Source organism: Panthera uncia (assembly GCF_023721935.1).
Source record: "Panthera uncia isolate 11264 chromosome D3 unlocalized genomic scaffold, Puncia_PCG_1.0 HiC_scaffold_8, whole genome shotgun sequence".
NCBI classification, from domain to species: domain Eukaryota; kingdom Metazoa; phylum Chordata; class Mammalia; order Carnivora; family Felidae; genus Panthera; species Panthera uncia.
The window spans coordinates 24,844,354-24,869,885 of NW_026057586.1; the positions used below are offsets into that span (position 1 = coordinate 24,844,354).

Below are 25,532 nucleotides of genomic sequence, written 5' to 3' on the forward strand. Positions count from 1 at the left end.
TATATCCTTTAAGAGATACAGACTCTCTACTGCTGAGATCTTAATTCCTACTCAGCAGATTCCCATCGAGTGGTAGAATTCTCTCTGGTGTCCTGGACAAATGTTCATGCTTCCATGGATGCTGGTCAAACCCAAGTAATGAAGGGAACAGGCCACTTCAGGAGGCAGCCAGCTTATTCTATGAAGGTCACTGTAAATGGTAGAAGTCCTTTATTCAGAAGTTAAATCTATTCTTGATAATTCCCAGGACTGGGAATTAACTTCTGTCTACACCCTCATCTAAGTGGTTACCCAAGTTCCAAAAGACTATCAATATGAAAACCACCCCCGATCTGAGCTTCTCCGATCCAGGTGAAACACCCACAATTTACCTTTGTAACACAATGACTATATATAAGCTTCAAATCTGACAGGCCATGTTTGGAATCCCTCATCTCCTGTTTTCTACCGAAGTGCCCTTGGGCAAGTTACTTAATATGCAAATCTTCCTTTTCTGCACCTGTATGATGAGAATAGAAAGGATAGAAATGCCCACTTCAGAGCTGCTAGGGCAGACACACGTTAAGATGGCCCCTGCGACACTCACCCCCTGGTCTCATGCCCTCATACGATCTCCTCCCCTTGAGTATGGGCAGGAAATGTGACAGGTTCCCAAAGTATACAATATAGCACAGGTGGCAGGATATCACTTCCATTATTATGTCACATAAGAGTCTGACATCCATCTTGCTAACAGACACTGTCCTTGTTGGCTTTGATGAACTGAGCAGCCACATTGGTGAGGGCCACATGGCAAGGGACTGAGGGCAGCCTCTGGCCAACAACTAATTAGGAACTGATGATGGCCTCCAGGTGATAACCAGTGAGAAACTGAGGCCCTCGGTCTGACAGCCGGCAAAGACCTGAACCTTGCCGACTACCAGCTGAACTTGGCAGAGCCTCTCCCAGTCAGGCCTTCAGCTGAGAACCCAGACCTTGATTAGTCTTACAAAGAATCCAACCTCGCCTGGACTCCTGAACACAGAAAACTGTAAGATAATACTTGTGTTGTTTTAAACCACTAAGTTTGATGGAGCGCCTAGGTGGCTCAGCTGGTTGAGCGTCTGATTTTGGCTCAGGTCACGATCTGGTGGTTGAGTCTGAGCCCCACCTCGGGCCTACAGCCCCGCATCAGACCCGGAGCCTGCTTCAGGTTCTGTGTCTTCTTCTCTCTCTGCCCCTGCCCCGCTTGTGCTCTGTCTTGCTCTGTCTCTCAAAAATAAATAAATGTAAAAAAAATTTTTTTTATTTTTAATGTTTTATTTATTTTTGAGAGAGAGACAGAGCATGAGCAAGGGAGAGACAGAGAGAGAGAGAGGGAGACACAGAATCACAAGCAAGGTCCAGGCTCCAAGCTGTCAGCACAGTGTCAACATAGAGCCGGACAGGGGACTCGAACCCACAAGCGGTGACATCATGACCTGAGCCAAAGTCGGAGGCTTAACCGACTGAGCCACCCAGGCGCCCCTCCAGGCCTCCAGGAAAATGTACCTGTGTTACTGAGCTGGGAAGGGCCCTTCAGGAAAATATATTATCTTCACGCAAGCAAGCTGCCACCCTGGGAAGCAAACACAGGACTCTGAGGGAAAGGGCACAGCTTTGTTTTTGACGTGGGAGGGCCATTTGGAGCACGGAGCACCACCAGGAAAGGGCACATCTGGAAAAGGCCCTGTCTGGGAGGGCTTTCTAGGGGAATAGCATCCAAACACATGGCACAGGGAGAGGACTAAGAAAGGGGAGCGAACCTACCCCAGGGCCCTGTCTGAGGAGGCAGCACCTGCATTTTAATATTCCATGCTCCAGCACCTGGAGGGCTCCACAGGTGGGGACTCTCCTGGTCGGACCCAGAAATATCGAGTCCCCACTCTGTGCTCAGCCTGGTTGCACCGCGCCTGTATTCGTGCACAGAACCCCTGTATGTCACTAAATTAGGTCTGAGCTTAAGAGCCTTAGGGACAGAGACCACATCTTTTTTATCTTTGACTCTTCCTCCCCGCAGGTGCTAACTAAGCTGTAGCAAACTGAGCTCTGCGGTGAGGAAATCTCGGTAGCTAGTCTTTGGAGAACTTTCATGGCAAAGGGGGCAAGAAAGGGACGGTGAAGAGTTGGAGGAAGAGAAGGAGGAGCTGGGGGTGTCTAAAGGCAGAGCGGGAGCCTGGCATTCGGCTGAGTAAGGAATGAGTGGGAGCCCCGCGGATGTTGGGGGTGGGGAGAGCCCGGCAGGTGCTGAGCGAGAGGAGCACCCGGGGAAGGGTGGGGGAGGTGAAGAGGCTCCGAAGTGAGGAGGCTAGACAGACGCAGGGTCTCTTGCACGGCTCAGGAAGCAGGAGACAAAGCCTTCCTCCGGGAGTGAAAGGGGACTTGGGAAAAGATAAGGAGCTCTGGACAAGCTGCAGCGACAATAGCTTCCGCATTTTCCAGAACAGGAGCATCATCCAGACACAGTTTTCTGATACTTATCAGGCCTTATGTCTCAACTTTTTATTCCATAAAAAAAAATGCAGTCATTATGGAAATCACCACTGAGGGCAAGTGAAAATGAAAGGGAATTTAGCAGCAGACGGGAAGCAACAATGGAGAATCATTTCCTGCAAAGAAATAAATATACCTTTCCATGTTTACACTCGGTTGTGTTTGCCTAAAGAACACCCAAGTTAAAATAAGAATGGTGGTTACCAGGCTGCCTGGGTGGCTCAGTCTGTTGAGCGCCGACCTCTGGTCATGATATCACAGTCTGTGAGTTCAAGCCCTGCATCGGGCTCTGTGCTGACATCTCGGAGCCTAGAGCCTGCTTTGGATTCTCTGTCTCCCTCTCTCTCTGCCCCTCCCCTGCTCCTGATCTATCTCTCTCTCTCTCAAAAATAAACATAAAACAATTTTTTTAAATGGTAATTACCTGGGGTTTGAGGGGAGGGGTGAATGAGACAGATTGGGAAAGGGATAGGAGTGAGACTTTTTATTAGATATTTTTTTATACTGTTTTGATTTTTGGAACCAATTAAATAATAATTAAAAAAGAAAAAACTGGGGTGCCTGGGTGGCTCAGTCGGTTAAGGTTCTGATGCCTCTTTTAGGCTCAGGTCATGATCTCATGGTTTGTGAGTTTGAGCCCCATATGGGGCTCTCTGCTGTTAGCACAGAGCCCCCTTTGGATCCTCTCTACTGCTCCCCCTCACGCACGTGTGTGCTCTCTCTCTCTCTCTCTCAATAAACAAACAAACAAACATTTTAGAAAGAAAGAAAGAAAGAAAGAAAGAAAGAAAAAGAAAGAAAGAAAACTGTTTGAAAACTTTGTCTAGAGAGTGTTATGGGGACAAAAAGAAATCCCTGTCAGAAACAAAGAGGGGAGCAAAAGCCAAAGCCTCACCCTTTATCTAGTTGCCTTACAAAAGGCCCCAGCCACCAGGAAGGCCACAAGGCAAGAAATGTTGGGACAATATTTTTTATTAGGACAACCGGGTAAGTTGGGGATCACTTTCTGTTACACAGAAAACAACAGAACGTTTCTTCATCTGCATAATGAAAGAGTAGGGCTGGAAGAGCTCATCAAACCCTTCCAGCTCTAATGGTCTCACGGTCTTTGAGTGAGTTTTCTTGGTTCGGTGTCGTAGGTCAGTACTGTTTCCCTCTATCTAGCCTGCCAGCTTTCCCTGGGGCTGAGCCTTCATCATTCTGTGTCGTCCCATTCCCACCACCCCCCATAACCCCAACCCCACTCTCCGTCCATTCGGAGCCTCATCTTTGAAAAACTTAAGGCAACCCAGTTCGGAGGAAACACAGAGGCCATTAGATCAAAGTTATATTTACTTGTTAAAGTAAACAGAAGAACTTGCTACCCGCACCCTTTGCCCACAAAAATTACGGAGACAAGCTTTACCCAACGCTGAACTGGTGCCATCTAGTGGCTCATTGTGTCACCCAGCCACCCCACAAGAGACTGTATCCTTCAAAAGAAGTTTTTGTGAACAATATTAAGGTTTCCTTGAGGCTAGCCCTGGGTGAAATTGTGAAATACAAGGGAAATTTTCCCATTTTCCAGTTTTCCTTGTTTGGAATTCTTCCCCCATGACAGGCAGGTGTAATGGCGAGAAAAAAATGCTGGAGTGAGGCCAACCTAACTAAGCCAAATGTGTCCTGTGCCACCTATTAGCTGCAGGATCCGGGACAAGTTGCAAAACTTCCCTGAGTCTCAGGTCCGTCCTCTGCAAAATGTGGACAGTACAACCTTCTTACAAAGTCATCGTGGGGAATGAGTGTGACGAAGCGTACGTAGCACTGAGCATGTACCCTAAACATGAGCTCCGTCCTCAAGTACATCATTATTTTTGAAATGGGCGTGAAAAAGACAAATATTGAGCTCTGGTCCCTAGAGGTATTCAAATAGAGGGTAGATAACCTCTGTTTATATGCCTGCAGGAAACAATTACATGCAGAGAGTTCACCAGAAGAGGCTTTAAGGAAATTGAGAGATGTGGGCAAACTAATAAGAGACACGGAAACACACCCAGAAACCTCACAGCACAAAGCCGTTTCAATGCCCAGGACTAGTGGGACAAGGAAAGTTGACACTGTAATGGAGTCCAAGGAAATCTGAGCCTGGGAAGAGGGGCAATCTGGCAGGGGCCGTAGTCTTGGAGGGATAGAGCCACTCCAGAACCCAGTGCCAAGGCAGCCAGGGAGCTGGGAAGAAATAGCCCGACTTCTCTCCCCGTGACCTCCCAACTCCTGCCCATGCTCACCATTGGCCATCCCCAACCAGGGTAGCAGTCAGTGGGCTCCACCTCAAGGGGCACGGAGCAGGGCACAGACACCAGAGAATGGGTCTGGGGGAGACACCCCGAGGAAAACCACTGCAGAGTGTCGCAGAGGGACAAGTATCCGATCAGGTGATATCCAAGAATAAATTCTGAGGAGAAAGGAAGAGGGAAGGAACGACCCAACATTTACCAAATACCTATTTTATGCTATTCACAATGTCTTTTCACTATCTCCTATGTCTCAGCAATTGGTATTGTTATCTTCCTTTTTTACAGATGAAGGAACAAAGCTGGGCAAAACCAAACCACCTGCATTGAGTCACCCAGCAGGGAAGCACTGGGATCCCATCCCCGGTTTCTGGATGCCATTATCCCTCTGGGTGATCCCCGCCACCCACCGCAGCGTTAGCTCTGGGAAGTACAGGAAAGACAGACCAGGCAACAGGGAGGAGAGGGCAGCAGCCCATCAGCCTGAGGGGGAAAGAAAAGGCCTCCAACCCCCTGAAGAAGGGATTACATTTTCCTTATTGTCATGAAAAGAATTCCCCTTTCCTGGCAAATAAAGCCCATTTCCAAGTGAAACTCAAACAGCATTGTGGGGAGGTTTAGAATGAGGAGGGCAGAATAAGTATCTGCCAGGGGATTAAGACGATCCTCCTTGGTTCTCCTGGAGGCCCAGGAGCCAACCCTCTAAGAGTATTATACAAAGGGGCAGGGAAGGTAGGGGACAATGCTAAAAGACAGAACATTGAATATTCACTCATCTGAAAATCCCCCAAAGACATTCTTTTCTGAGAAGATGGTCAGACTAATCCAGACTGGCCGACTGATTGAATGGCCAAGCAGACAGATTTTTTTCCCAACAGATTTATAGCTTCAGCTAAAAAAAAAAAACAGTTGTTTGGACAAACTGTCAAACCCCCACAGGGCCCACTTGATATCTTGACTTGTGGGTCAGAGAGGAGAATGGCTACCACTTGGAAAGACTGAAGGTTTGTTGTTTCCTGCTGCTCCCTGGAGATCTAGGTAGTAAATGGAGGCCCAGAGGTCATCATTAAGGAGAAGCCAATAGGAGGTCTCAGGGGAGTTGTGTTTCTGTCCTGTTTCGAGGAGCCCAGAGGCATTTGCAATTCCCACCTTCTCTACCTTTGCCAAACTCACGACCTCATGCCTGAATATCTGCTAGTTTTTCTGGGGCTCTGCCACGATCCACTCTGAGGTTCCTGATCTCCCCAATCCACCCAGCACCTCAGAGCCAGAATAATCCTCCTCAACCTGCTCTCATTAGGTCCCTCCTATGAATGCAAGCAACAGTATCCTGAGAAGGTGGGAGTGTGGGCCAGGCCTGGAGAGCCTTGCAAAAGCTGGAGTAGAAGTCGAGAAATGGACTGTCCCGAGGCAGGACGCGGAAGTGAGGGCAGCCCCAGTGAGCCACAGGTCACCAGGAAACCTGGAGGTCACTGGGAAGCAGTCGGGAAGACAGGAATGTGGAGAACTGGCGGCAACGATGGTGAGAAAGAACACAGGCGCGGAGAGGAGATCTGGGTTCAAATCCCAGCCCTGTCCCTTTGAACCTTGTTTATCTTATCTGTAAAATGAAACAACAGCGCCTGCTGCCGTGGGCACTGAGATGTGCCTCCCTCGTCTCTCTTCAGGAATGAAGGACTTCTCCCTCTGTCAGGAGAACTGTCAGTCCTCGGCCGTCTCAGTTGTCTCTGAGAATTGCCTGAAGACAACTGCTTCACATCTTCCTGGAGAAGCCCCATCCAGTGAGGGATCCATGGGTGGGACAGAGGCCCAGCCCCCACCCAGGTTGGGACAAGTCAGAAGGAACAACCAGCTCCAGAGGTCCCCTAGGTAGGAGCAGGTGCTGGCTGATACCTTCACTGGGACCGCATCCCACCCTAACTTGACCCTCTGATCAGTCCTGTCTCCTTTCCACGATACTGAATCCATGAGCACTACTTAATCTCTATCTCAGACTCTGCTTTCTGGGAAGCCCAATCTGGGCCATCTACCTCATCTATTCAGGAGTTTCCAGAAAGTGGCAAATGTAAAGCATGCAGTCACAACACCCAGTATAAGAGATGTCAATCGGGGTGGCTCCGTCGGTCAGGCGTCTGACTTCAGCTCAGGTCATGATCTCGCAGTTCATGGGTTCGAGCCCCATGTCCGGCTCTCTGCTGACAGCTCAGAGCCTGGAGCCTGCTTCAGATTCTGTGTCTCCCTCTCTCTCTACCCACCTCTGCCCCCCAGTTGTGCTCTCTCTCTCTCTCTCTCTCTCTCCTCTCTCTCTCTCTCTCTCAAAAACAAACAAACAAACAAAGATAAACAGAAAGCAAGATGCAGAAGATTGTATACAGTATACTATCCTGGGAGTGTTTGTAATTCATAGAATTTTTCTGGAAGGATATAATACTGATATTGGTAGAAGCCTTGGAAACAGGGAACTGGAAGTTATTGGAGAGAGAAGGTATATCAGTGTGCTTGGGCTTTCATAATAAAGTGCCACAGATTAGCAGGTTTAAACAGAAATTTATTTTCTTAAAATTCTAGAGGCTAGAAGTCCAAGATCAAGGTGTCCAGGTTCTTCTGAAGCCTCGTACTAAATATCCATATAAACTCATTTTACTTTAATTACCTCTTCAATTCAATGCAGTCCCTATCAAAATCCCAGCAGACTTTTTGTAGAAATTAACAAACTGATCCTAAAATTTATACAGAAACATAGAGGACCCAGGAGAGCAGAAACAACTTCAAAAAGAATAAAGTTGGAAAACATATGCTAGCTGATTTCAAATTTGGCTGTAAAGTTACATGACAGTGACATGTTGCTACAAAGATAATCAAATAGATCGATGGACCAGAAGTGAAAGTCCAGAAATAAATCCTCCCCTTTCTGGTCAATTGATTTTCAATAAAAGTGCCACAGCAGTTCAATAAAGAAAAGACCATGGTCTCAGCAAATGGTGCTAGAAAAAATGGAATATCCACATGCAAAAAGATTGATTTGGACCTTATGTCAAGTGAAACTGAATTACCAAAATTAATTCAACCCAAATGTAAGAACTAAAACCTTTTTGTTTCAGTTTAGTCTAGGTTAGGTTAGTTTAGTTTAGTTTAGAAAACATGGGAAAGAAATAATTACCTTGGGATAGGCAAAGATTTCTTAGGTATAATACCAGAATCACAATTTATTTTTTTTTTAATCAATACATTGAACTTCATCAAAATTTAAAACTTTTGTGGGGCACCTGGATGGCTCAATCAGTTGAGTGTCCCACTCGTGATTTCAGCTCGAGTCATAATCCCAGAGGCATGGGATAGAGACCCACACCGGGCTCCATGCTGAGCAGGGAGCCTGCTTAGGATTCTTTCTCTCCCTTTGCCCCTCCCCCCCACCTCTCTAAAATAAACAATTTTTTTTTAAAAAGGGAGAAAAAAATGTTAACTTTTTCACTTTGTTAGACATTATTAAGAAAATAAAAAGACAAGTCAGAGTCAGGGAGGACATATTTGCAAAGCTTATAAAACACTTGTCTCCAGCATGAATAAATAACTCTTACAACTCGATAAGAAGACAAATAATCCATTTTTAAATGGCCAAAAGAGTTGAACACATACTTCAGAAAGCTGAATGTCAAATAAGCATGTGAAAAGATGCTCAACGTCATTAGACTTTAGGGAAATGCAGTCAAAAACCACAATGATATGCCACTACATAGCCATTACAATGACAATAATTAAAAAGACAGACAATACCAAGTTTTGGCAAGGGCAGACAGAAGCTGGAACCCTCATACATTGCTGGTGGGAATATCAAAAGATACAGGTGCGTTAGAAAACAGTTTGGGGGTTTCTTAAAAAGTTCAACATAAACTTAACATGTAACCAAGCAATTTTACTCCTAGGTATCTGCCTGAAAATAAATGAAAACACGTGTCCACACGAAAATTTGCACTCAGATGTTCACAACCGGTGTGTGCATCAGAGCCAAACACCTGAAACAACACAAATGTCCGTCAGTGGCTGAACTGATAAATTGTGATATAGCTGTATAACGGAATTCTATTCAATAACAGAAAAGAATGGCTGACTGAGACACGCAACTTAGACTGAGACAGTCTAAGTGAATTTCAAAAGCATTGCGCTAAACAAAAGAAGCCAGACACAAAACACTGCATACTATATGATTCCATTTACGTGATATTCTGGAAAAGGCAAAACTATAGTGACAGAAAGCAGATCAATAGCTGTTGGGTCCCACGGGTGGGAGAAAGGGATTAGCTACGAAGAGGTAGGATGGAACTTTGGGGAAGATGGAAACGTTCTACATCATGATCATGGTGGTGCCTATATGACTGTATTTATCTGTCAAAACAATAAATTCTATGCCAAAAAACTGGGGGAATTTTATTATACATCAAGTATACCTTAATAAAGCTGATTTGTAAAAATCCAAATCAGTCACCTTTGGCAAACCTTTGAGGAAACCAGCTCATTTTTCTGAAAGTCCATAAATAAATGGGAAGATTAAGTTTTATCCTGCCTTTTCTATATGAACTATATTTCAAGATAATCAAATAATTGAAAGAGGGAAAATTCTTTTTTACACAAGTCCAGCTAAAAAACACTGATAGAATTAGGGAGAAAAAAAAAATCACCATTTTTAACTCCAGCTGAAATAATGGATATAGGTAAATAATTTCAACAGCTGCTAAAGCCATTAGGTGAAAAGCTGATGTCGAACTTTATAAAGAAGGGATAAGACCTACAACTCCTGAACTCACTTACCCATCTTAACATCAGTACAAATGAGACAATCAGATGACATTACGTGCATTCTAATAGGATGCAAGGGGAAATACCACCTACACAATATCACCTATGAAGTTTTCTTGCCCCTGGTATTGAACTGAATCTAATCAAGCTTCAAGATATAATTCCAAGAAACTTGAATGATAAGGGTACTTTAGGTTTCAAGTATTTGACCCCCAGACCTGCTGCAAAATATGTCCGGAAAGTTGTTTGATACTTGGGGCTAGTTAAGGCAAGAGATGTGGAGTGGAAACCTTAGTTTGGGTGTTCTCAGCCTCTGCTGGAAGCCATGTGAGGGATGGGAACTACTGAGGAAAGACTGTGGAATCCATCATCTGGCAATGGAAGTGGACTCCAGGAGAGGGACCTAGGACTGAGGTCTCTGGAATTGAGGTCAAGAAACCAAGAGTGCTTAGAGCATTGTCCAGAGTTCTTTCACTTAGAGTTCAAATTTGCCTGGAGTGACAGTGCTTTGAAATAGAAGACCCAGTCAGAGGAAGACAGATATATATTTTCATTCATAGGTGGAACTTGAGAAACGTAGCAGAAGACCATGGGGGAAGGGAAGGGGGAAAAATAGTTACAAACAGAGAGGGAGATCATAAGAGACTCTTAAATACAGAGAACAATCTGAGGGTTGATGGGCTGCTGGGGAGAGGGGAAAATGGGTGATGGACATTGAGGAGGACACTTGCTGGGATGAGTACTGGTTATTGTATGTAAGCGATGAACCACGGGAATCTACCCCCAAAACCAAGAGCACGCTGTACACACTTTTGTTAACCAATTTGACAATAAATTATATAAAAAAGAAAAACAAAACAAAAAAAGAAATAGAAGACCCAAAGTGCTAACACCACCAATGGCCGAGAGGGAATAACCAGATAGATGACTTGGGTGAGGAAGAAAGGGAAGATAGTGCCCAAGGGTTTTTCTGCACCGGAATACCTAGAAGTGGCACTCTTCAGTAGAACTGATTGGGTGGTATTCCCCTCCAGAGAATTCTCTGATTACCATAATTACGTCCCATCCTTTACATCTTCTTAATTGTCCATTTACCTACCACTTTTAGGGGTACGTGATCACATAACCAAATCTAACAAATGTTGATGAATAAATGTCTCATCTATACCTAATGATATGTGATCCTGTGCTAGAATTACAGACCTGTTCTTGATTGATATTTAAAATCCATAACTTTATTTCTGGATATCAAAAAAGGAGAATTTTGAGACACTCCCTAAGAAGGCAATTCGTTTCCAGATCTTCTCAAATATATCCCACATTCCCTTTCTCTTAGCGCTCCGCCTATCTTCAAATCACGTTCTTCAGGCTGGAGATCTCGCGAGAGGTCGAGTGCGCATGAATTCTCCCAGGAGCCACCGCTCTTCCTCTTCCCGTAAGCGGCCTGAGGTGAGTGACTGCTTGCTATCTCTCTCGGAGAGCTGAATCCTCCAGTTATCGCCGGCATCCGGGCCTCGGTGGCGCTGATGGCTATGCCCGCGGGAGGAAGCCTCCCGCGGCTACTGATTCTTCGCTGAAGGCGATGTCCCTCTGTGCAGGGGGACGTGTCGGAGCAGAAGGCCGCGATGGGCGGGAATGGGGGGTGGAACGGGTACCGGCGGCCTGCCGTCAGTGCCGTTTCCGACTCCCGAGGGCCAGTGTGTTGCGGTGAGGGCTGGCCGCGACGCGGCGCGTGTGTGGCTGCAACGAGAGAGTTTGGGGGAGTAAAAGTGAAGCTGGGTTGAGGCGTCACTTACGCATTTGAACGAGTGTTTCAAGTTCGATGGCGCTTAACCTAATAGCCCAAAAGCACCTGGGAAGATGGCATCACCTTCTGTGGGGAGGGAGCGTGCAGAGGGTTGTAGACGAGCATTCTGCGGTGCCATTGCGTGGAGTCCTTACACTCCTGAGGGATCCAGAGTGGGGTTGAGACAGGCCACGTTCTCCTTCAGAGGGGAAAAGGGCTCATGAGGTCCGAGTCCCTCGTAGATGCAGCGGGGAAGAAAGCTCTGGAGAAAAGGATGGCTGCGATGATGGCATTTCTTAGGACACCTTTGGATTAACCGTGAAAACAACTACTTTCTGAGCGGCTGTCGGTAGCATTTAATATGTATTTAAACTGCATCGGTGACTGTAAATGTGTGTTGACAGAATTTCCTCCTGATCCCTTCCAGGTGATCTCTGAAAATGGTTCGCTATTCACTTGACCCGGAAAACCCGACAAAATGTAAGTGAACCGGAAGAGATCGAAATTCCTTATCTTGGGGTAAGAGGAATCCTAAGATAACCCGAAATTAACCAAAACTTTTATTTTTCAGCATGCAAATCAAGAGGTTCAAATCTTCGTGTTCACTTTAAGGTATGTGAATCCTCATATATGTTCTGAAAGGGTTGTGCCACATTGTTCCAGTGTTTTGGTTTTTTTTTTTTTTTTACCATTCTGAAAAGGTGGCTGCAGTGATGCGTTTCTTAGGACACCTTTGGATTTACCATGAAAACTAATCAGTTCTGAGCAGTCACCTTTGAGACATCGAGTCTCTGATGATCAATCATATAATGAGCACTTTGATTTGTGGAATTGCGTGAGATGACCAGAGAACTGTTGGAGAACTTGGTGTAGAGATCAAGATAACAAGACCCTTAACGTGATGGAGTTAAAGCATTATAGTTAGGGGGCACCTGGGTGGCTCAGTCAGTGAACATCCGACTTTGGGTCATGTCATGATCTCTCAGTTCCCAGGTTCAAGCCTCAGGTCGGGCTCCGTCCTGACCGTTCAGAGCCTGGAGGCTTCAGATTCTGTGTCTTCCCTCTGCCCCTCCCATCTCATGTTCTTTTCTCTCAAAAATAAACATTTAAAATTTTTAAAAAATAAAACCTGTTACACTTAATAGAGGTTTGGGGTTTATTTTTCCCTAACTTCCAAGTCTCCCTGGCTTTTAATCACAGACAGTTTTTCTTCTCCTATTCCCTCCCCTTTAAAGAACGGGAAATCTTTTGTCGATGTATGTTGACATTTTAAAAAACAATTTCGTGTTTACTTCAAAAATTGTTACTCTTTCACATCGTTAAGTCACAGTTTATACTGTTTATACTTAGAACACACGGGAAACTGCCCAGGCCATCAAGGGTATGCATATCCGAAAAGCCACCAAGTATCTGAAAGATGTCACTTTGCAGAAGCAATGTGTGCCATTCCGACGCTACAATGGTGGAGTTGGTAGGTGTGCCCAGGTGAGAGCTCACAGTGGCTGTCAGAAATGACTTTGTAATGGAGAGGGATCGGGTGGGGTTAGGATCTGCCTGGAATCAGGTTCTTTCTGGTTGCTGGGATGACCATCTTAGGACACCTTTGGATTAACCATGAAAAAAAAACTGTTCTGAGCAACCTTGGTGTTCGATTAAAAATCATATTGGTTGTACCACTGATTAAAATGAGGGGAAATGACTAACGTGTTCCTTGGATTCCTTTCAGGCCAAACAGTGGGGCTGGACACAGGGTCGGTGGCCCAAAAAGAGTGCCGAATTTTTACTGCACATGCTTAAAAATGCAGAGAGTAATGCTGAACTTAAGGTACCTAAACCATTGACTTTTATTTATTTATTTAGAGAGCCAGAGAGTGCACATGCGGGGGAGGGGCAGAGAGGGGGACAGAAGATCTGAAGTGGGCTCTGCTGACAGCAGAGAGCCCGATGTGGGGTGAACTCCAACAAACTGCGAGATCGTGACCTGATCCAAAGTTGGACACTCAACTGAGCCACCCAGGCACCCCAACATCTTTATTCATATGCATATAACTTGGATGGTTATTCAATTATTGTTGCTATTGTCCAGATTTGTTTCTTTGACTGTCTTGTTTTCTCAGTAACTGAAATTTCCCATTAGTTTTTTTAAATATCTACCTCCCAATTTCCAGAAGACCAAAATTTTGTGTGTGAAGATCTTCAGAAGCATGATCCACTTAGGGAGGCCCCTTAGAAGCTGCATATAGCACTGAGTTTTTTGTTTTTTTTTTTTTTTTAATGTTTACTTATTTTTGAGACAGAGACAGAGCATGAGTGGGGGAGGGTCAGAGAGAGAGAGGGAGACACAGAATCTGAAACAGGCTCCAGGCTCTGCACTGTCAGCACAGAGCCCGACGCAGGGCTCAAACTCACGGACCGTGAGATCATGACCTGAGCCGAAGTCGGACGCTTAACCGACTGAGCCACCCAGGCGCGCCCTGCACTGAGTTTTAATAGTTAGATTTAAGGAAGGACCCTTAGAATAAAGGTGAAAGCAAAAAAATGTTTGACAGGCTATTTGAAGTCTTAAGGTTTGCCTTGCAAAGATGGGGACTTGATTTTCCAGTGATAAGGTTTGTGGTGTTGAGCTAAAGATGTCAATTTGATTTTGTTCGTCTTTTCCCAGGGTTTAGATGTAGATTCTCTGGTCATTGAGCACATCCAGGTGAACAAAGCCCCCAAAATGCGGCGTAGAACTTACAGGGCTCATGGTCGGATTAACCCATACATGAGCTCTCCCTGCCACATTGAGATGATCCTTACTGAAAAAGAGCAGATTGTTCCTAAACCAGAAGAGGAGGTTGCACAGAAGAAAAAGGTAAATTACTTACTGTTACTTAGTCGTTGATCGGTTTTGCATATGATACTGGCTTTTTGTATATACGTATATCAGCACTGTATAATTATCTGCTGATGGCCCCACCTGAATTTTTATAGCAACTTAAAATGCAACGTGTGCAAAAAAAGGTCCCCTCCGTCGTTCCCAAACTAATAAGCTTGTTTGCAGTAAATGATCCCATTCAGTTCTTTAAGCCGGGAACCTGGGAGTGATTCTAGATCCCCCCCCCCCTTCAGCCTAACTAACTTCTGTCGGTTTAATTGCTTAAATACTGTCTTCCGTTCTTGTTGCCACTTAATCACATGGTCTCCCTGTCTCCAGTCTTCAGCACAAACTCCCCTGCTTACTTTATTTTCTCCTGTCACTCCCCCAGTGCCATTTCTCTATGCCAGAGGAATTCCCTTTACCTCTTCCTTTTAAGATGTAGTGCAGACTTCTCCAGGAAACTTGTAACAGCCTTTTTTTTTTTTTTTTTTTTTTTCTCTTTCCCCAGATATCCCAGAAGAAACTGAAGAAACAAAAACTTATGGCCCGGGAGTAAATTCTGCATGAAATACATGCAAATAAAAGTAAAAACAGAATGCTGGTTGTCTTTATTATTAAACGTATTACAAGTATCCTCACAAAATGGATCAAATGGGTTTTCTTCTGATTAGAATTAGAAACTGATTATTCTGTTAGCCCTGTGCCACTAATGTTGATTTGGAGACATGCTGTTTTGAATTTCTTGGTGCTACCTTGCATAAAATGGGATCTGAGTATGGGGATATTTCTGAATTTTTTTCCAACCACTTTTATTGAGACTTAACACATATTCACCCAAACACAATTCAGTTGATGGCTTTTATTATATTGCTACACATCTGTCACCGGGCAAATCTTTGGACATTTTCATTATGCCAAGAGGAACCTTACCTAACCCAATCCAGCCTTGAGCAACTACTAACGTGGATGTATAGATTTGCCTCTTTTGGGCATTTCATACGAATGAGTGGACAGTATGTGATCTTTTGTCACTGGCTTTAATTTTACATAGTATTTTGTGATAAAGCAAGTCTCTATTTTCTGACAAATATGTATGCATGGTATAAACTAATAACGTTTGGACCCCTTTTTTAAGCTATTGTGGGTAGTGCAGCTGAAACTACAAGTTTGTGTGGGCGTGTCCTCATTTCTCTTGGGTCTGTACCAGGAGTGGATTTCCTGGATTTTGCCTGTCGTGCTGTTTACAGTCCTAACTGCAGTCTGTGAGGGTCCAATAAGCACTTAAAGCAACTTCGTGTTAATTCCCTGCCTGAATCTCCGACCCTTTTAACTAGCACAGTGAAGTTTAGCCACAACAGCGTTCGGTAACAGCCTGGTCCTCACGCAAGTGGAGTGACTTTCTCTATGGCGGTGAACCACCGGCACCCGCCGTATCCGGATCAACGTTTTGGATTTTGTCCGAGTGTCCGGGACAGCTGACCCCCGACTCCCTTGAGCGCAGGGTTTGCGCTTAAAGTGCCGGCGCCGGAAGTCAGGGCGCGCGTCCGCCTGGGCGTCACCGCTACGTCCTGCGCGTCCTCAGCCTGACGCAGGCGCGCCTTTGTCGGCCCCTTTTGCGGTGCCCATTGGCTCGGCGGCAGCACGTCCCTCCCTCCGGAAGTGCGGACATTTCCACTTGGACCCGGTGGACGCGGGTGAGCGGTGCCCGGTGGGCCGGGGCTTTCGGCTGCGGGTTCGGGGCGGGGGTGCGCGCGGGGGGTTCCTGGTGCCGTCTGACCGCTTCGCAGGCTCCAGCCTGGGTGGTGCTGAGCGAGCCCCACCCGCCTGCAGTTGGCCTGCGCCGGGCACCCCGCGGCCCGCCTGCGCTCTCCCGGGATACCCCGCTTCGCCCTCCAGACGCGCGCCCCTGCCTCCTGCCCTCCCCTGGCCGTTACCTCCTCCGTCCGCGGCCGCCCGCCTCCCGGCCCGCCTCTCCCTTTCCATATGTCCGTTTATCCTCTTCCTTGGCCTGCACTGTCGGCTTCACTTCGCTCTCTTGTCTTCACCACCGTTCGCTCGTATCTTGTCCTGTCCTTTGTCGTTATCTTTGAATCAGCCCGTCCCGTAGAACGATGTGCCAAACTGGGTTACCTGAAGGGAGGTGGCGTTCCGACACGGTACCTGCCAGATTTCTAACAGAGCCTCAGCCTTTTCCTCTGTAGTCCGTTGTCTTGGACTAAGCCGAATGAAAGCGAATTCCTCTCCTCCGACAGTTTAAATGCGTTTTGCCCGCTTTGCTGTAATATCCGAGAACTGGCTTCATGAGAGTGGAATGATAATCATCTTATCAGTTTGTCATAGCCAATTACTAGACCTTCCTAAGCCACAGTTTCCACATGTATGAAGTTCCTCAGAGTGTCATAAAGATTGAGAGATAAAATACAGTAGTTTCATTATGAAGAGAGCTAAACAGTTTTATAAAAGCCATGTTTGTGACATAAGCGATTGGTAGTACTTGCTCTTGAGAGTTTAAGACAATAATTAGGAGTAGGTAAAGATGAATCTGTGATGGGCTGCCGGTCATTAACTGAACCTAGTCCTAGGAGAGTGTCAGTTGTTTCAAAGGGTTTAAGTTGGTCTTGAAGGCTTGGTAGGAGGGGAGTAACTTGATCATTGTACTTTTGTTAGGGGAAAAAGCAAGAGTATTGAGGTAGGAAACCAGAATTGGGAATTCTGATCTTAATCAACTCCAGTTACTATTTGCCTTTGCGTGAACTTTGGACAGGTTGCAGCTTTTGGATCTGGGTTTGTTGTTGGGGGGGTGGGGTGGGGTGGGGGGAGGTCCCGGGGTTTTTTGTGGTAACAACGCTTAGAAGGCACTTAACCCATTCACACACTCTTCTGTCCTTTGTATTCGTTATTAACATATCTAATCCATCTGCATCCCGTGAGAGAGGCTATTGTCCTAATTTTCCACTGGAAGGAATCAAGATCAGACTCCTTGGATAATTTGCCCAAGGACACCAATTCGAAAGTGGTGAGAACAGGTCTCATATTCTGGCAGCTGCCAACCAGTCTGCTTTGCTTAGTAGGCTGTGGTGTAAGAGTGCAAGACCTAAAAACCACATCCCTTCAGACCAAATTCAGAAGGTCTATGGCCAAAAATAATGACTGCTTGATAAATGCTGAAAAAGGCTCAGTGCTCGGTTTGGGTTTTTTCGTCAGAAAATATGTTCTTTAAAACTTCGGAACAAAATAGTTTGGTAAATTCTTATAATGTTACTTTAATTTGACCAGAGGACTGTCTCAAAGAATGTAGCTATGAATCCTTTATAAATTAGCTGATCATTCCTTGATGTACATTTATGTTAACTTGTTTATAGCTCTTGTAATTCATTTCAAAGCCACATTCAGATTGGGTTGTCTATACTGCTGCTTACTTGTATTGTGAATAGTTTTAAATCACCTTAGTGTAGTCATTGTGCCGATTCATTTGCCAGCAAGTACTACCTGATTTGCAATATTTTGAAATAAGTTTTTGGGGGGGTTTATTTTGAGAGAGCGAGCGAGTGAGCATGGGTAGGGGAGAGGCAGAGAGGGAGAGAGAGAGAATCCCAAGCAGGCTCCGAGCTGTTAGTGCAGAGCCTGCAAACCCTGAAATCATGACCTGAGCCAAAATCAGGGGACATTTAACCAACTGAGCCACCCAGGTGGCTCCAAAATAGGAAATTTTAGCGTTCTGAACTATTAGTTTTCTGCACTGTTCTGAAGCTTCTTAGTGTTTCATGCCTACTTTAAGGGATTAAAAATTCTTGTAAATTTAAAGTCTTTGGTTCAGTAGTATATTATGGAAGTAGTGTTGGTTTTGAGAAATTTCAAGATTTCTAATTAAGGAAATTTGAGGTATTAATTTTTTTTGAAATGGACAATTTACTTATAACGATAATAATACCGCATAATTTTTTTTTTTTTTTCTCAGCATACTTTAATTGCTATTAAAAAGAAAAAGGCAGGGGAGCCTAGGTGACTCAGTCAGTTAAGCGTCTGACTTCAGCTCAGGTCATGATCTCATAGTTCATGAGCTCAAGCCCCGTGTCGGGCTCTGCGCTGACAGCTCAGAGCCTGGAGCCTGCTTCAGATTCTGTGTCTGCGTCTCTCTCTGCTCCTTCCCCAGTCACGTGCACTCGCGCTCTCTCCCTTTTTCAAAAATAAATAAACATTAAAAAGAGAGAGAGAGAGAGCAAATCTATCAATGGAGAGTTGTTGCCTGGGAAAGTCCAGCTGATTTGCAGCCCAGAGGTCTTCCAAAGTGAGTCCTTAGCAAATTCCATGTTGGAAGATTTGCCCTTAGCCTTGGAGTTTTTGCTGGTCAATATTGTCAGTTTCTGAAGATGATTAGGCCCTGGGAGTTAATTCCCACCAAACTGGAATAGAAGTCATAATTAATGTTCCATGTCTTTGAGCCTCCTTTTCTTTGTATGGAAATGGCAAGGGTACTCCATCTCACTGGAGTTTTTGAGGATTACATAGTTAATAAATGCAAAGGGCCTAACTGCCTGGTACCCAGCAACTAACTGGTGTCTTTCCTTTATCACATTTATGGTTGGGAAAAAGTGACTGAAGAGGCCTGGAGACGGGAGCCTCACTATTATTTTTATTATGTCTACACCTGTTACTCCTTTACAGAAAGTAGCGTTTTATTGAATAGACTTGTGCTTTTCACTAATTAATGATTTAAGTTTTTCCTTTAATGTAGAACTGGTCCTGTCCAGTATCTTAACCTAGGTAAGTTCCTTGAGTCATTCATGTCTGCTAACCTAACTTGTGTTTTCACGTGTGCCAGCACTTCGGGACCCCAGCCTGGGAGGATGGTGTGTATCCCTTGCATCGTCATTCCAGTTCTGCTCTGGATCTACAAGAAGTTCCTGGAGCCGTACATATACCCTCTGCTCTCCCCCTTTGTTAGTCGCATGTGGCCTAGTAAAGCCCTCCGAGAATCCCACGACAAAAACAAAGGCCAAGTAGACTGCAAGGTAGGAACACGAAGATACCTTGAATAAGGGCGGGTGAGGGGGGTGGTACAGTCAAGGTAAAATATGTGGCTTTGAAAAGGCAAGCTCTTGGAACCAGAAGCTTCCTTAATGTGCCTTTTTTTTTTTTTTTTTAAATGTTTGTTTATTTTTGAGAGAGAGACAGACAGAGCATGAATAGGGGAGGGGCAAAGAAGGAGACACAGAATCTGAAGCAGGCTCCAGACTCTGTCAGCACAGAGCCCAATGCGGGGCTCAAACCCATGGACCACTAGATCATGACCTGAAGCAGTTGGCCGCTTAACCGACTGAGCCACCCAGGTGCCCCTTCCTTAATGTGTCTTAATTTCTTTGTTTAAAATTAGGGGTTTGGGGTGTTTTTTAAGTAATTAACATTTGGTTTGAACTAAGGTTTTAAACTGGACTTCTGGTCAGTGCATTTATGTCTTGATTTTAAGCCATAATAGTAACCAATATTTCTTAGCTGGTAAGAATAATAGTAAATAGCTAATGAATGAGAAGAGATGATAGTAAAATATGCCAGTTTCATTGATTGATAACTTGGGTAAGAGATTTAGTTGGAAGGATCATAGAATTAAAGCAAAAAAAAACCAAAAAAACCACACACACAAAAAGGGGCACCTGGGTGGCTCAGCTGAGCATCTGACTTTGGCTCAAGTCGTGACCTCACAGTTCGTGAGTTCAAGCCCCGCGTCGGGGTCTGCGCTGACAACTCAAAGCCTGCTTTGGATTCTCCATCTCCCTCTCTCTCTCTGCCGCCCTTCCCCAAATAAACTAAAAAAGAAAAAAAATTATTTTTTAAAATGAATATTTGGACAACTCCGTTTAGCACTGGCGCTTGTTAAGCTCAACTTCAACTGTGTTCTGCACTAATTTAGCTACCCTGCCCATTTGTGGAACCAGGGTTTTTTCATTCTGAAGTTTGTCTGTTTTTAAAGAGAAGATCTCTTAAAATGAGTGTCTTTTTGTCGTACTAATATCTAACCTGGTTTTTTATTTTAGGGTGCAGACATGAATGGGTTACCAACAAAAGGACCAATGGAAATCTCTGATAAAAAGAAAGACTAAAGTGCTTGTCCCAAAGGATCGCATTGTTTAAAAATGGACCTGATAATATGAAGCACCTTGCTTGTAATTGTCTCTGACCTTTTTCTCTGAGACCAGGATTCCGGATAGATAGCTTAGCTGCTTACCTGATACTAATCAGGAAATACGTGATATTTGTATTTAAGATGTGTTTAGTTAGTTATATTTAATGATCTCACTCCTGAGTTCCTTTTTCATTAAAGTAGCTTTAATTTCTCTTATTACAGTTATGAAGAAATAAAAGGGTTGTGCCTGTAGACACTGCTACTAAATCAGTACTCATAAATCCTTGGGCCTCTAGCTTTTGTTCAGACTCTTTGAATTTGAACAGAGCACGATGTTACTGTGAAACAGTGCAGTGAGACTGTGCGGTGAAAGGAAAGAGTGTTTGGAGGGATGATGAGGACTTGAAACTTAAAGATATAATTACTGTCTAATACAACGGAGAAGCTTACTCAGGAGGGTAGCAATTACTGCTTATGGCTCTGAGAAAATAGAAAAGACAGGGAAATTGGGGAGACGCCTTTGAGAAATGGAATACCTTTTACAGAAATGTCTAATATACACTAATTCTAATCCTTGTTGCATTCCTTCTATTCTTACGAAGTATATTAAATATTCTGTTTAGCGTGTGGTGTCTTTTTTTTCTTTTAACGTTTAAATATTTAGTGGGTTGGCCGGTTAGCTCAGCTGGTTAGAGCGTGGTACTGGTAAAGTTTAAATATTTAAAAGGGCCATTTTGTACCCCATCAAAAAGCAGAATTACAGTGCGATGGCATCTGTATAGTTGTGAAACAACAATCTTTTTTTTTTTTTTAAGAGTAGATTGTATCCATTACTGTTGCATAATAAGACACTCCAAAATTGAGTGGTTTTTAACAGGGGACTGGGCAGAGTCCTTTGCTGGTCTGGGTCCCCACATCGTCTTTCTTCCCTGGGCTTCTTCACATTAGTGTCGGGATGTATAAATAGTCAAAGACGATGACCATATCTTTGTATTGGATGTGTGCATTCCCTATGAGTTTAGAAGGAGAAGTTAGAAGGGACTCCTGCCCTCGAAGTCCTCGGTCCTCACTGAGGCTCTGTTAAGCTGTGTGTCGTGTCAGGTCATTGATCCACCCTGGACTTCATCTGATGCAAGGCAGTAGCTTTCAGTTTTTCTCTTCCACCCCACCTGAAGGATAAGAGAAATCCCCTTTAGCGACTATGTTCAGCTGATTAGGTTTTTTGCACAGGACCCCCCAGTGAGGGTTTTTTTTTAAGGTATAAAAACTATTATAAAAATAGATGTAGGGGTGCTTGGCTGGCTCAGCCAGTGGAGTGTGCATCTCTTGATCTTGGGGTTGTGGGTTCAAGCCCCTGTGTTAGGTGTGGAGATTACTTAAAATATTAAAAACAAAACAGCAAATGTTTGTAGTAGGAGAGTTCAAGAGCAAGTTAAATGAGAAGTTAATGTTCTTTCTCTGCCTTTATTCCAGGTCCACAGACGTAACCACTGTTAGTTTTTTGTGTAGCTTTCTAGCAACTTCCTTGATTTTTTTGTTTCGTTTAAAAAAACTTTTTTAATGTTTATTTTAGAGAAAGAGGGAGGGACAGCGTGAGACACAAAATCTGAAGCAGGCTCCAGGCTCTGAGCTGTCAGTATAGAGCCTGAATGGGGCTCAAACTCACAAACCGTGAGATGGTGACCTGAGCTGAACTCAGGTGCTTAACCGACTGAGCCTCCCAGGCACCCCTTGTTTTCTTTAATGTTTTATTTTACTTTTGAGAGACAGAGTGCTCACGTGAGCAGGGGAGGGACAGAGAGAGGGAGACAGAGGATCCCAAGCAGGCAGAGAGCCCGATGCGGGGCTCAAACTCCGGAACCACAAGATGAAGACCTGAGCCAAAGTCGGACCCTCAACTGACGGAGCCACCCAGGCTCCCCCTTAATTTGTTTTTATTAAATACATCACTTTTTAAAAATCATAATATTGCAAGGCGTATAATGTCCCTACTCCCTTCGTCCCCAAAGGCATTACTCATTTAGGTATTGTTGATCTTCTGTTTATCGCCATGTTAATAAATAACATACATGCTGCTGTCTTTGGAGCTATTAACTCTTACTTTCTACCATGGTTGAGCTCAAGCTATCTTACACTGCAAGTCCCAGTGCTTCTCCCGCACATCCTCCTAATTTTTCTTCTGAATTTGGGTTGTCACTAGTATTTATAGCATCCTGAGTGCACCAGATGTCTTCCATTTGTCCCTCCAAATCTGCTGCCTTTGCCCTACTCTGCTGCCCAAGAAACGGTATGAACTACATCAACAGACTTCTGGCCTCTAAGATTCTGCTGGGTTTAGCCAGTGGAGATCTATAGCAGGGGGAAGGGGAAGGAAGGAAGGAGGGCGGTCTGGGTATTTATTCCCTTGGCTGCCTCCCTTGAGGGCCTCTTTAGGTCAATTCTGTCCCTCAACCAAAAGTCCCTGTGCCTCGAATTGGCCAACTGCACGTTTTCAGTTTCCATTAACTTCTCCCTCACCTTGTCCTTTGGGGCTGATAGGGGTGATAGCATCTCTTAACTACGGGCTGTGGGTCACTGCATTATCTCGAGTGCCTTCTGCTTTCTGGGACACTAACAACGAGCAGGCAGGAACCACCACTGGGTAGCGTGTGCTGCAGTCGTCCCCCCCCCCCCGCCCCCGCCTTCAGTGTTTGACTCACATCATCACAAGGGCAAGTACGGGACAGTAAGATACTTTGAGGGGCGCCTGGGTGGCTCAGTTGGTTAAGCGTCCGACTCTCGGTTTCAGCTCAGGTCATGATCTCATGGTTGGTGAGTTCAAGTCCCGTGTCAGGCTCTGTGCTGACAGCTCAGAGCCTGGAGCCTGCTTTGGATTCTGTGTCTCCCTCTCTCTGCCCCACCCCAGCTCACGCTCTGACTCTCTCTCTCTCTCTGGCAAAAATAAATATTAAAAGGTTTTTTTTTTTTAATAAGATATTTTGAGAAATCACATTCACAACTTGTCACAGTATAATTGTTCTGTTTCATTATTAATCTCTTACTGTGTCTAATTTATAAATTAAACTTTGTCATAGGTATGTATGTGTAGGAAAAAATAGTATATGTGGGGTTCGGTGCTATCCACTGTTTCAGGCATCCACTGTGGGTCTCGGGGCGTATCCCCCACAGATGAGAAGGAACTACGATAGCGTGATGTGTTTCCTTTCACAACAAGCATGGCTTTCCTCGAGTTGTAAATTACCTTTTTTCTCCCTATGCACTTCCTTTCCTGACTAGTTGTTGCCGAGGCCTGGTGCCCAGGGGCAGTTCTTGGGACTTGCTACCGCTCCTGGATCCCACACCCCACATCTTCCTCTCTCTCGGTTTTTGTCTCTCATTTTTTCTGTAGCACACCATTTTTCTAATTCAATAGTCTCAGAGGTTGAGTATGGATACTTTTGTAAAGTTCTCCCCAGTCATCCCAGTTCATGTAAACTCACGTTCCCAAGAATTGCTGGTCTTCCGAGGCCCTTGCCCCTCTAACAGTGTCACACTCCAGCACTGATTCCCAGTCGTGTGTCTTACATACTAGTAAAACGTTCTTAAAAAGGTTGAGGGGACTGGGGCGCCTGGGTGGCTCAGTTAAGCGTCCAACTTCGGCTCAGGTCATGATCTCGCGGTTTGTGAGTTCAAGCCCTGCATCGGGCTCTGTGTTGACAGCTCAGAGCCTGGAGCCTGTTTCGGATTCTGTGTCTCCCTCTCTCTCTCTGCCCCTCCCCCCGTCCATGCTGTGTGTCTCCCTCTCTCTGTCTCAAAAATAAATAAATGCTGGGGCGCCTGGGTGGCGCAGTCGGTTAAGCGTCCGACTTCAGCCAGGTCACGATCTCGCGGTCCGTGAGTTCGAGCCCCGCGTCAGGCTCTGGGCTGATGGCTCGGAGCCTGGAGCCTGTTTCCGATTCTGTGTCTCCCTCTCTCTCTGCCCCTCCCCCGTTCATGCTCTGTCTCTCTCTGTCCCAAAAATAAATTAAAAACGTTGAAAAAAAATTAAAAATAAATAAATAAATAAATAAATAAATAAATGCTAAAAAAAAGAAAGGTTGAGGGGACTGATACACAGTTGACATTTTTATTTGGCCAACCAAGAATATTTTAAAAAGCTATAATGTTTTATCACCATTATTTCAGAAAAGACATTTTGACACTAAAAGGATGAAGAAGAACAGGAGAATAAAGGAAAACAATAGCCCGTCAGTTTGAATACGTTTATGAAAAATGTTTTTATGGAAACTTCACACTAATTTTGTCTACATTTTTCTTCTTCTTATAGTCGGTTGGTGAAAACTTATCACCTACCTTAGACGGGATTTGGTAACCATTGTTCTATACCACACCAGTGTTCTCTTGTCCCCAAATATCAGTCCTATCTATCGTGTTTCAAGATTGCCTTTCTAGTAAAAGCTAGAAAGCCCTGGAAAGGTGCTTTAAACGACCTTATCAAACAATTAAGCCACCACTCCACTCCCACACCTAGTGACCCAGTGGAGGGTTTGGAGATTTTGGTCCCTGCTCTCCTGTGCTCTTTCCTCTGGATATCCTGATCCCCATTCTCCATACAATGGCAGGATAGCACAGACGGGGGCCTAAATCCCTTAGGCTCATAGCTTCTGGGAGATTCACTTTGCCTAATGAGACCAGCAGTCTCATTATTGTATAATTATATCTTTCTACAAAACATGATCTAGTGTGTGTTAAAACAACACTTACCTAGTTTGGTTCATTTGTGCCAATAAACTCTAACCGTGTCCTCTGAAATCGGTTACATTTCTTCAAATCTTCTTTGGATTAGTTGGTTGTACCCAGTGTTATGGATTGAATTATGGCACGCAGCCTCCCACGCAATTTTTATGTTGAAGCCCTAACCCCCAGCACCACAAAATGTGACCCTATTTGCAAATAGGGTCATTGCAGATGGGATTAGTTCAAATGAAGTCATTATGGTGGATCCTTATCCAGTATGACTGGTATTCTTATAAAAAGGAAATTTGGACACACGCGCACACATACCCGTGCAGAGAGAACACAATGAGAAGATGAAGGCAGAGATCGGGTGACCCTTCTACAAGCCGCGGAACTCCAAAGGTTGCCAGGAAACCACCGGATGCTAGCTGGAAGGCCTGGAACAGAATCTCCCTCACGGCCTCTGAAAGA

General features: G+C 44.7%; 2 protein-coding genes and 3 non-coding genes across 6 annotated transcripts; all 5 read left to right on the forward strand.

Moving 5' to 3' along the window:
• Positions 1 to 11,642: 11,642 nt before the first annotated feature.
• LOC125914951 (small nucleolar RNA SNORD58) lies at positions 11,643 to 11,708 on the forward strand. The gene has a single exon (XR_007455503.1). It is a non-coding gene; the product is annotated as a small nucleolar RNA SNORD58 (small nucleolar RNA).
• Positions 11,709 to 11,791: 83 nt separating this feature from the next.
• On the forward strand, positions 11,792 to 14,871 carry RPL17 (ribosomal protein L17). The gene is made up of 6 exons (XM_049620084.1): positions 11,792 to 11,844; positions 11,936 to 11,976; positions 12,715 to 12,849; positions 13,091 to 13,189; positions 14,027 to 14,218; positions 14,733 to 14,871. Exons 1-6 carry the CDS (start codon positions 11,805 to 11,807, stop codon positions 14,778 to 14,780), a joined length of 555 nt encoding a protein of 184 aa, XP_049476041.1. The 5' UTR covers positions 11,792 to 11,804; the 3' UTR covers positions 14,781 to 14,871.
• Positions 12,070 to 12,134, forward strand: LOC125914950 (small nucleolar RNA SNORD58). The gene has a single exon (XR_007455502.1). It is a non-coding gene; the product is annotated as a small nucleolar RNA SNORD58 (small nucleolar RNA).
• LOC125914949 (small nucleolar RNA SNORD58) lies at positions 12,940 to 13,004 on the forward strand. The gene has a single exon (XR_007455501.1). It is a non-coding gene; the product is annotated as a small nucleolar RNA SNORD58 (small nucleolar RNA).
• Positions 14,872 to 15,820: 949 nt separating the features above from the next.
• Positions 15,821 to 20,968, forward strand: CD3H18orf32 (chromosome D3 C18orf32 homolog). Of its 2 annotated transcripts, none has more exons than XM_049620085.1 (3): positions 15,821 to 15,918; positions 19,047 to 19,236; positions 20,257 to 20,968. In XM_049620085.1, the coding sequence occupies exons 2-3, from the start codon at positions 19,072 to 19,074 to the stop codon at positions 20,320 to 20,322; spliced, it is 231 nt and encodes a 76-aa protein (XP_049476042.1). In that variant the 5' UTR covers positions 15,821 to 15,918; positions 19,047 to 19,071; the 3' UTR covers positions 20,323 to 20,968. The 2 variants fall into 2 exon arrangements, with proteins under 2 accessions (XP_049476042.1, XP_049476043.1); XM_049620086.1 differs by lacking the exon at positions 15,821 to 15,918 and adding an exon at positions 17,086 to 17,240.
• The last annotated feature ends 4,564 nt before the right edge of the window (positions 20,969 to 25,532 follow it).

Excerpts from the sequence above, each read along its gene's own strand:
- CD3H18orf32 (XM_049620085.1), top strand. The coding sequence starts at position 19,072 with ATGGTGTGTATCCCTTGCATCGTCATTCCAGTTCTGCTCTGGATCTAC. Across the intron at positions 19,237-20,256 it reads AAGGCCAAGTAGACTGCAAG|GGTGCAGACATGAATGGGTT; the intron begins GTAGGAACACGA and ends TTTTTATTTTAG.
- RPL17 (XM_049620084.1), top strand. The coding sequence starts at position 11,805 with ATGGTTCGCTATTCACTTGACCCGGAAAACCCGACAAAAT. Across the intron at positions 11,977-12,714 it reads ATCTTCGTGTTCACTTTAAG|AACACACGGGAAACTGCCCA; the intron begins GTATGTGAATCC and ends GTTTATACTTAG. Across the intron at positions 14,219-14,732 it reads AGGTTGCACAGAAGAAAAAG|ATATCCCAGAAGAAACTGAA; the intron begins GTAAATTACTTA and ends CTCTTTCCCCAG.